The sequence below is a fragment of the Equus quagga genome, chromosome 1 (genome assembly GCF_021613505.1).
Source record: "Equus quagga isolate Etosha38 chromosome 1, UCLA_HA_Equagga_1.0, whole genome shotgun sequence".
NCBI classification, from domain to species: Eukaryota; Metazoa; Chordata; class Mammalia; order Perissodactyla; family Equidae; genus Equus; species Equus quagga.
Window position 1 is genome coordinate 68,703,667 of NC_060267.1, and position 9,674 is coordinate 68,713,340.

The 9,674-nt window shown below is 42.6% G+C and overlaps 1 protein-coding gene across 1 annotated transcript; it reads left to right on the forward strand.

Annotated features, from left to right (window-relative positions):
• The first annotated feature begins 2,375 nt into the window (after positions 1-2,375).
• On the forward strand, positions 2,376-3,332 carry LOC124248561 (olfactory receptor 13C7-like). The gene has a single exon (XM_046678756.1). It carries the CDS (start codon positions 2,376-2,378, stop codon positions 3,330-3,332), a length of 957 nt encoding a protein of 318 aa, XP_046534712.1.
• The last annotated feature ends 6,342 nt before the right edge of the window (positions 3,333-9,674 follow it).

The window sequence follows — 9,674 nt, forward strand, 5'->3', positions numbered from 1 at the left end:
GCAGGCTGGGCATGGCTGCCAGGACCATTGGGACGCAGCTCCTTGAGTTGTCCTTCCTCTTGTTATCTCACTGGGCAGGGAGAAGGCCAGGAAGGGAAGCAGCTAGAGCCCCTTCAGCTGTGACCAACCTTAAATTTTCTTTACCTTGCTGTGAAATTTGAAGATAGAAGAAATTTGAAGAAATTCCAAGATAGCTAAACAGAATTTGCTGCATGCTTCTAGGCACAGTCTCCACAGATAGGGGATGGTCAAGGTGGGCAGTTGAAGCAATCACCTCCCAGACCTGGAGGTCTTCCAGAATCCTCCCTGCCATGAGACAATCTGTCCGGGTGAGCTGATTTCCCTACCATGGCCTCTTCCCCACACTGGACATAGACTGACTTCTCTCTGTGGCCAAGCCTTCTTCAGGTAGGTGGGTAGAAGAAAAAAAGGGGTTGCAAGTGGGGACCTGGCCACAGCTTCCATGTCTCTGAAGGGATTTTATAAGGGGAGGGAGCAGGCTGCCCTGAGAGTTTAGACCAGTGTGGGGATGGGACAGAGGGTGAAGAATGGGGACAACATTGGAAGAAGGTTTCTGGTTAATGTAAGGGAAAACCTCCCAAAAATCAAGGCTATCTGACAAAGGAATTGGAGTTGTGCACTCACATAACTCAAGGTATTCAAAGCAGAAGTGGGAAAATTGTGTTTCATAGAAGGTATTCACACAAAGGAGGGGAAAGAGGCAAGACCAGTTACTTTACAACATTCCTGCTAAGTCTGAGATTCTCCAGGAAATGGTATTATCTCTAAAAATAGACCTCTTCCCCCCAAATATTCCCAATGCCCACAGTTAATCTCCTCTGATAATTGCATGGGGATAGCTTCTGACTCTGCCTGGTTTCTCCAACCACTGTTTCAACCAGCAACAGTATAAGAGTCACAGATGCAATGCATGAAGCCCAGGGACACTCCCACCCACCCATGCCCTGCTACGAGGCAGATCTCTTGGAGAAAGGTGTGACACCTCGATTTTTCATGTGTCCTAAGGAAAGCAAGGATGACCAAGACTTCATAATCCATCCTTTGCTCCTCAGTAGACCTGCTATGACACAAATGCAGGAGCAGGAATACAGAGTGGTAAAGGAAGGAGCCCTAGGGAGAATGTGAGGAACCAGCCTCCAGTCCTGGCCCTGTCCTTGCCACCTGTGAAATTCTCCGAGCTTCAGTTTCCTCATCTTTAACATGAGAGGTCAAGGCTTGAGGTTTTCTCTAATGTACTGGACCTAAACTTCTGCGGTGACTGAGGTGCATCCTGTGTGCAGTGCCTCCTTTAAGCGAGCCCTCTGCAAGGCTGGGTAGAATTGTCAGCTCTTCTGTGAGGGAAAAAGCATCACCATGGCATTGAAGTGGCTTTAATGGTCAGCTCAGATATGAAAGGATCTAAGTTAAGAGTTGTGACTTACAAAACAGCTCCAAAACCACAGAGGCTGGTCACAAATTCACAGATGCTCACATTGAGGGGCATGAGGGACACCTGTCCTTGGATTCTATCCCTCCTCCCCAGCCTCGAGGACTGGAGTAAACTGAGGGAACTGCAGTGCTGTGGACAAAGGCCATGGGTAGAGAGAAGGGCTGTGGAAGTCCTTCTGTCAGGATCTCCACAGTCTTTTGGCCAGAAATTCCTTACTGATGGTGCAATGAAGGGGGATCACCAACCAAACTCACAAGAAACAAAGTGGGAATCAGTCATCCAGTAACAAATGTAAATGCTGGGCTGATTCTCATCTTCTTGGCCTCTGCTCTTCGCATTCCCACCGTAAAGGACTCGATGCAGACAAATTATCAGAAAATTATTATACAAGCCCAGAATTAGAGCCGGGGGAGTGAGTGAGGTGATGCCAGTGGCCAGCATCACTGAGTAGGGCAGCCTGAAGCCCCCAAGGACACCGCAGGAACAATTCAGGGACAGGCAGTGCTGGCCAGGAGATCCCACTTCCCTGTTTAGTGCTGGACCCATGCAGCACAACTCAGGCTCCCTTTTCATGGTCCCATGTACTCCCATCTTTACATACTGCTCTAGGTTACTTCAACTTACACATCCCTTCTTTTAAGTGTGTTAGCTATTGCTCTGGCTAAAACTATTTCATATATCATGGTTTGATTAGATTTCCAGGGTCTGCTTTTCCTGATTTTTATTTAATATATCCTGACTTTTAATATAACTCCAGTAGACAGTGAACTTTATCCCTTAGACAGGGATATTACAAGTTGGCACATCAAAGGATAAATTTAATGACAAGTTATGGAAGTATGTCATTGTAATTCCCAGGTATTGATCCCTATAATCATGTGTTTGCTGTCCTCAGTTTTCCTGAGGGTAGAGGAGAGAATTCAAAATGGAAGTGGCCAACCAGTCCATTGTGGCAGAATTTGTCTTGTTGGGTCTGTCAGATCAGCCAAAGCTGGAGAAAACGTTCTTCGTGCTCCTCCTGTCAATGTACCTGGTGATCCTGCTGGGCAATGGGATCCTCATTCTGGTGACCATCCTTGACTCCCAGCTGCATATGCCCATGTACTTCTTCCTGGGGAATCTCTCCTTCCTGGACATCTGCTATACAACATCTTCCATCCCTCTAATCCTGGATGGCTTCCTCACTCCCAGGAAAACCATCTCCTTCTCAGGCTGTGCTGTACAGATGTTTCTCTCCTTTGCCATGGGAGCCACAGAGTGTGTGCTTCTGGGTATGATGGCATTTGATCGCTACGTGGCCATCTGCAACCCCCTTAGATACCCCGTGGTCATGAGCAAGGCTGCCTATGTGCCCATGGCTGCCAGCTCCTGGGTGGCTGGGGGAGCCAACTCCCTGGTGCAGATCTCTCTTGCAGTACAATTACCATTCTGTGGGGACAATGTCATTAACCACTTCACCTGTGAGATCCTGGCTGTCCTGAAGTTGGCCTGCGCTGACATCTCCATCAATGTGATTAGCATGGGGGTGGCCAATGTGATCTTCCTGGGGGTCCCAGTTCTGTTCATCTTTGTCTCCTACATCTTCATCCTCACCACCATCCTGAGGATTCCCTCAGCTGAGGGCCAGCAAAAGGCCTTCTCCACCTGCTCTGCCCACCTTACTGTGGTGGTCATCTTCTATGGAACTATCCTATTCATGTATGCAAAGCCCAAATCAAAGGACCCCCTGGGAGCGGACAAGCAGGATGTTTCAGACAAGCTCATTTCTCTCTTCTATGGAGTGCTGACCCCCATGCTCAACCCCATCATCTACAGCCTCAGAAACAAGGACGTGAAGGTTGCTGTGAAGAAACTGGTGACTCATAAATGCTTTGCCCAGTGATAGTGGGATGAAGCAGTGTATCTTGTGGTTCTGTGTACACAGGGGTACCCTAGGAAATGACCATGTGGTAAGCACAGACTTGCTTAATCTTCCACACGTTAGTTTCATCACAAAACTGACCACCAAACAATGCATTTAAGAATGTGTCCTTCCTGAGTGATTGACAATGGAACAGCAAGTCTTTAGAATGAAGAGGGGGTTGTGCTAAATCACCTGGAAGCAAGAATAAGTGACTATTAAAATTTATTTTCATTTTTATTCTGAAAAAATAAACAATAAAAATTAAAACTTTGTTTAAAAATATACTTTCTTTGTTCTTGTGCAGACCAGCTGCAATTTGTATGAGCCAGTTACGTTGTTTTCTGCTCTACTGTGCATTGGGGAGCATAGCAGTGAGGAAAAGTTACTTCTTAGTTGGTGTCCAAGCTCAAAACCAATCTCTCATTTTGGAAAATTATTGACACCAAGACATCCCAAATGACACCATTTAACCCCTTTGACTGTAGGAGCTCAGAGTGTTTCCTGTTTAATTATTATTGCCTGCTTAATATCCTTGAGCCTATTTGGGAAACTCCTTCTTCTCTTACTGTACATAGAGCACATCTATTCCTACCCAAATTTGTGGAGCAGGAGTTTGTGTCAACTCTAATCAAACTCCAATATTGTAGGCCAAGATAAAAATTGTAGCAGTCTCCATTTAACCACTACTAAAATGTAAAGTTTATACTCTGAGTTCCTTCCTTTTCCTGGTAATCAATGTTTGCAATCATCCAGACCCCGATGGTCAAATTCAGTTTGCTCTCTCTCTCTCTGAGATTTGGATTGGACACTGGCACCACTGCTAAAAATCTACTTGTAATTACTGTGTGGTTAAGAGCATAGACTTTGGAACCAGACTGACTTGGAGGTGCCTCTGCCCGATTAACTTCAGGCACATTAGAAAAATTACTTAATCTTGAAGACTCTTGGTATCTTAATTTGTAAAATGGAGATATTTAAACCAATCCCATGGAGTGGCAGTGGGGATGAAATTAAAGTAAGGTATGCATATGTATAAAAAATGCACAGGAGCTAGCAAAGAATAGCCTCCCAATTAACAAATGAATATTTTTATTATTAGTGAAACATGTTACATAACTCCCCTGAGGAAGCCTATGATGCTTGCAGGTAGAGCTCAATACCACACTTAACTGAATCAATTCCGATTTTTTAGTGCAGTTCCTTTTTGGTTAGCTTTCTAGCTTATGAGGCAACAATCCCATTTCTCTGGGCCTTTTCCCCAGTCATTCCTCTCCTTTATCCACAGAGATGAAGGACTCATATTTGTGCTGTGTGACACTGACCCTACCCAGGCCAAACAGATTCTTTCTGCCAGGTTTTGGGGATTGTCACTAATATCCAGGGAGTGAGTCACTGGATTCATAACTTGGAATCAAACTTGGGAGCTATGGGGTAATCATGTTTGACCCTGTGAACTGGGGAGATAAGGAGAAACCAAGTCTGTAGAGAGGAACATAAAAACATCCAAAGATCAAAGATGAGAGATGATGAGGACGTCTTCATACGTTCCAGTTCTTGGTTTCCATTTTTGCCTAGACCTGCCCATATTCCTGCCCTTTTGCTTCTAAAGGACATCTCTATATCCTTATACTAGATTCTATTTTTCACAAATCTACATTGTTACTTTCTTTGAGGGGGCAACAAAAATCACATCTAATATGACTACTAACTTGTACAAAATAGATATTCTCTTTCATGTGCCATGTGCAAACAGAGTGCCTGGCTATCATGCATGGCAGATGTCTTACAGAAATCAGTTTCGAAACAATTTCTCTGAACTCAACGTGTAGCTCTTCCTGTATTTAATTACTCCCTTCCTGCTACAGCGGCTTTGCCTTTGGTGGATTCTATCACCTGCAAATTTGGAACATGTCCAGTAGTTGATGTGATACAGGAGGTCTAGTTTCAGATCCCTGCCTTCCCACATACAGTTGCTTCCACAAGTATGTCCCCTGCTCTTGAAGAATCTCAGGTATATTCATCCACACAACAAAGTGGGAATACTAAATATCTTAGGTGACCTCCACCTGTGAATTGCCCTGGATCCATGGTTCCTTTCTCCAGTTGGAGAGTTCCTTGAAGAGAACAGATCAATGCTCTTACGGCAGTGTTTTAGTATTTGAAGCTGTGTCTGGTTTCTCTCAGCTCCTTAGCTGTCAATGTGCCAGGAGCATCTTCAGAGCCTCCATCTTCTCCACTAGGCTCAACAACCAAATAGAATGACTCAGGTTGTTGATGTCATCCAATCTCTATCATTGGTACAATGAACAGAGTAGCCCTGATTGCAGGAGGCTATCTATGGGCTAAAGAGTAGGGGCTCTCACTCACAAAAGCTGATATAGCTACTTAAGCAGCTGATTGTTCAAACTGCCAGCAACAGAGACCAACCTTCATTGGAAGAGACTTATCAGTCACTTGTTGGTAAGTTGATTGCATTAGACATTTCCATTCTGCAAGGGACAGTGATTCTCCTCGACTAAAATCAACACCTCTTCTCAGTTTGAGTTGCCTGTCCTTTCTGCAGGGCATTATCCAACATCAGCATCTGAAAGCTGAGGGAGAGTTTGACTTAATGACATGGAACCCTGCATAGAATCTCATTGGAAAAAGTGATTTATTTATCAAAGTAGGTGTAGCTGTGGGATCATGATTTGCGGATCCACTGGTCCTTCCATATACTGCACCATCCAGAAGTAGCTGGCCCAAAAGAGTGATGGCTGACCTTTTGAAAGCACAGCTAATGTCCCAGCCTAGAGATAATACTATGCAAGAATGGGGCACCATACTCCAGTATGCAGTATGTACCCTAAATCAATGAATGTTTTATGGGACTGTGTCTACTTGTCCCCAATAGACAAAATATGTGGTCCAGGACTCAAGGGAGATAGCAAGAGTAGCCCTGCTGACCATCCCTTCCAGTGAGCTACAGGGCAATTTGTGCTTTCCATCACTGCAACTCTCGGCTTTGCAAGTCTAAGGGTCCTAGTGCCCAGAGGAGAGTTTCTTCTAGCAGGGGACACAGAAAGAGTCTCATTAAACATTTTTAGCATTTTACTGAGTTAAAACTTACATACCATAAAATTTACCTACTGCAAGGTACAAGTCAATGATTTTTGATAAATCTATATAGTCATGCAATTGTCACTACAAACCAATTTTAGAACATCTACATCATTTCAAAAAGTTCTCTCATGCCCATTTGCAATCAGTCCCCAATTCCAGCCCCAGGTAACTACTAATGTACTTATTTCTAGAAAGATTTGTCTTTTTGACAAATTTTATGTTAATAGAAGCATACAATATGTAGTCTTCTGTGTCTGGCATCTTTCACCTAGCATGTTTTTGAGGCTCATCCAGTTGTAACATACATCAGTAATTTGTTCCTTTTATTATGGAATAGTATTCAATTATAAGTATGCACCACTTTGGGTTTATCTGTTCACCCATTGATGGACATGTGGCTTGTTCCCAGCTTTGGGCTATTATGAATAATGCTGCTGTGAACATTTACATACACGACTTTGGGTGGAATTGGCAGATCATATAGTATGAATGTATTTAACGCTTAAGAAACTGCTAAACTATTTTACAAAATGGCTGTATCATTTTATATTCCCACAAGCAATATGACAGTTCCAGTTTCTTCACATCTTTTCTTTGTAGCTCTTCCAGTGGATGTGGACTAGTATCTCACTCTAGTTTTAATTTGCATTATCCTGATAGCAACTAATGTTGAGCATCTTTTCATGTGCTTTTTAGCCATTCACATGCCTTTTTGGTGAAGATATTTTAGTTGGGTTGTTTGTCTTTTTGTTGTTGATTCATATGTAAAAATACTTTGTGTAACCTGGACACAAGTTCTTTATCATATAGTCATGCGGCGCATAACAATGTTTCAGTCAATGATGAACTGCATGCGCAATGATGGTCCCATAAGATTAGTACCATATAGGCTAGATGTGTAGTAAGCTATACCATCTACGTTTATATAAGTACACTTTATAATGTTCACACAACAACAGAATTGCCTAATTACACATTTCTCAGAATGTATCCCTGTCATTTAGCAATGCACGACTGTATATATAATTTGCAAATATTTTCAGTCTTTTTTATTTGTCTTTATTTTTTTATGGTGTCATTTGAAAAATGAAAGTTTTTAATTTTGTAGTACAATTTATCAATTTTTCAAAATGAATTTCAGTGTTTCATTTAAGAAATCTTTACGTAGAGAGAGGACATCAGCGAAATGGCGGTGTGAGCTGACCCGGGACTCTCTCCCCTCCAAACTACAACCAAAACCCGGAACAAGTGAATTTCAACCAATAACTGTAATAATACAGAGATCGTCAGAGACCCACAGCAGCAAAACGATGGAGGGCGGAGAGGCTGGAGCCCCCCTCAGAGGAGCTGGAACAGGGTAAGAGAGAACTTCCCTCCCTCCCCTAGAGACTGGGATCGCTGCGTGGGTGAGGGAAGGAGCAGAGGAGGAGCCATGCATCCAGGGGATCATCCAGGACTCCCACCGCCAGTGCAGCAGAAACCTGCTAACAGGGGAAAGCTTCCATGTGTGAGGACCCCATCAAGCCAGGGCCCCAAGAAACCAGAGAGCGAGAGCTGATTGGAATCCAGATCGACGGGCAAGAGAAAGTGCCACTCCTCCCCCAACCCACGCTGCCCACTGTCCCCGCAGCTGAAGGTGGAGGGCTCAGAACATGAGCCTCTCAACCCCCATCTAGTGGCGACAGGCTGTAACTGCAACCAAATAATACCATCATGTGCAAAAACCGCTCATCTACCATTCAGCAATTTATAAAAGCTCCAGACCAGAAGGAAAACAATAAAAACACAGAATTAAGTCATGAGGACTTGGAAATAGGTAAACTAAGTGAAAATGAGTTCAGAGTAGCTATCATCAAAAAACTCAATGAGGTAAAGGGAAATATAGAGAAACAAGTCAACGAGTTCTGGAGTTACTTCACAAAAGAGATAGAAACTATAAAGAAGAATCAATCAGAAATATTAGAGATGAAAAATACAATGGATCAGATAAAACAGAATATGGATTCCCTGAATGCACGTGTAGACACCATGGAGGAGCAAATTAGCATAATTGAAGATAGACAGGCTGAATGGCTCCAGACAGAGGAAGAAAGAGAACTAAGAATTTAAAAAAATGAAAATAGTCTCCGAGAAACAGCAGATTCAATGAGGAAATCCAGTTTAAGAATTACCGGAATCCCAGAGCACGGGGAAAAGGAAAATGAAGCAGAAAGTGTGCTTAACAAAATTATAGAAGAGAACTTCCCAAATCTAGGGACTGAGGGAGAAATGTGTGTGGAGGACGATTTCAGATCTCGTAGATTTGTCAATATAAAATGACCTACTGCAAGGCATATAGTAGTAAAAATGACAATAATGAATGACAAAGAAAGAATACTCAGGGCAGCAAGACAGAAGAAAATAAACTACAAAGGAACTCCTATCAAACTTTCAGTGGATTTCTCTACAGAAACCTTACAAGCTAGGAGAGAATGGAATGACATATTCAAAACTTTAAAAGATAAAAATCTTCAGCCAAGAATACTCTATCCAGCAAGAATATCCTTCAGATGTGAGGGAGAAATTAAATATTTTCCAGACAAACAAAAGTTAAGGGAATTTGTAATCAAAAGTCCTCCACTACAAGAAATCCTCAAGAAGGCTCTCATACCTGAAAAAAGAAAAAAGGGGAGAAAGGGGTCACAAACCACAGAGTAGGGAGACAAATAGATAGAACCAGAATAGGATAGCAAATATTCAACTATAGCATTAGGATAAAGGGAAGGAAACCACCAAAGAAAGATGATCTTATCACTCTAACCACAGACTCATAACACAAGTTGGAATAAGAGATGAAAATAATAATTTAGGAGGGGAAGAGGAAAGGGACTAAACCAGTCAAAGCCAAGGAAGTAACAAACCATCAGAAAATGAACTATATTATACACAAGATTCTAAATACAAACTTCAGGGTAGCCACTAAACTAAAAAACAGAACAGAGGCACAAAACATAAATAAGGAAAATCTAAGAAACCCAGCATAAGAAATTGCAGAAGTCAATGGGTAGGCTAAAACATACAGGGCGAGAAACAAAGGTAACGCAGGAAAACCAGATAATGAGCAACAGAATGACAGAATTAAGCCCTCATGCATCAATAATCACCCTCAATGTAAACGTATTGAACTCTCCAATAAAAAGACACAGAGTGGCAAAATGGATTAAAGAACAAGATCCAACA

Excerpts from the sequence above, each read along its gene's own strand:
- LOC124248561 (XM_046678756.1), top strand. The coding sequence starts at position 2,376 with ATGGAAGTGGCCAACCAGTCCATTGTGGCAGAATTTGTCTTGTTGGGT.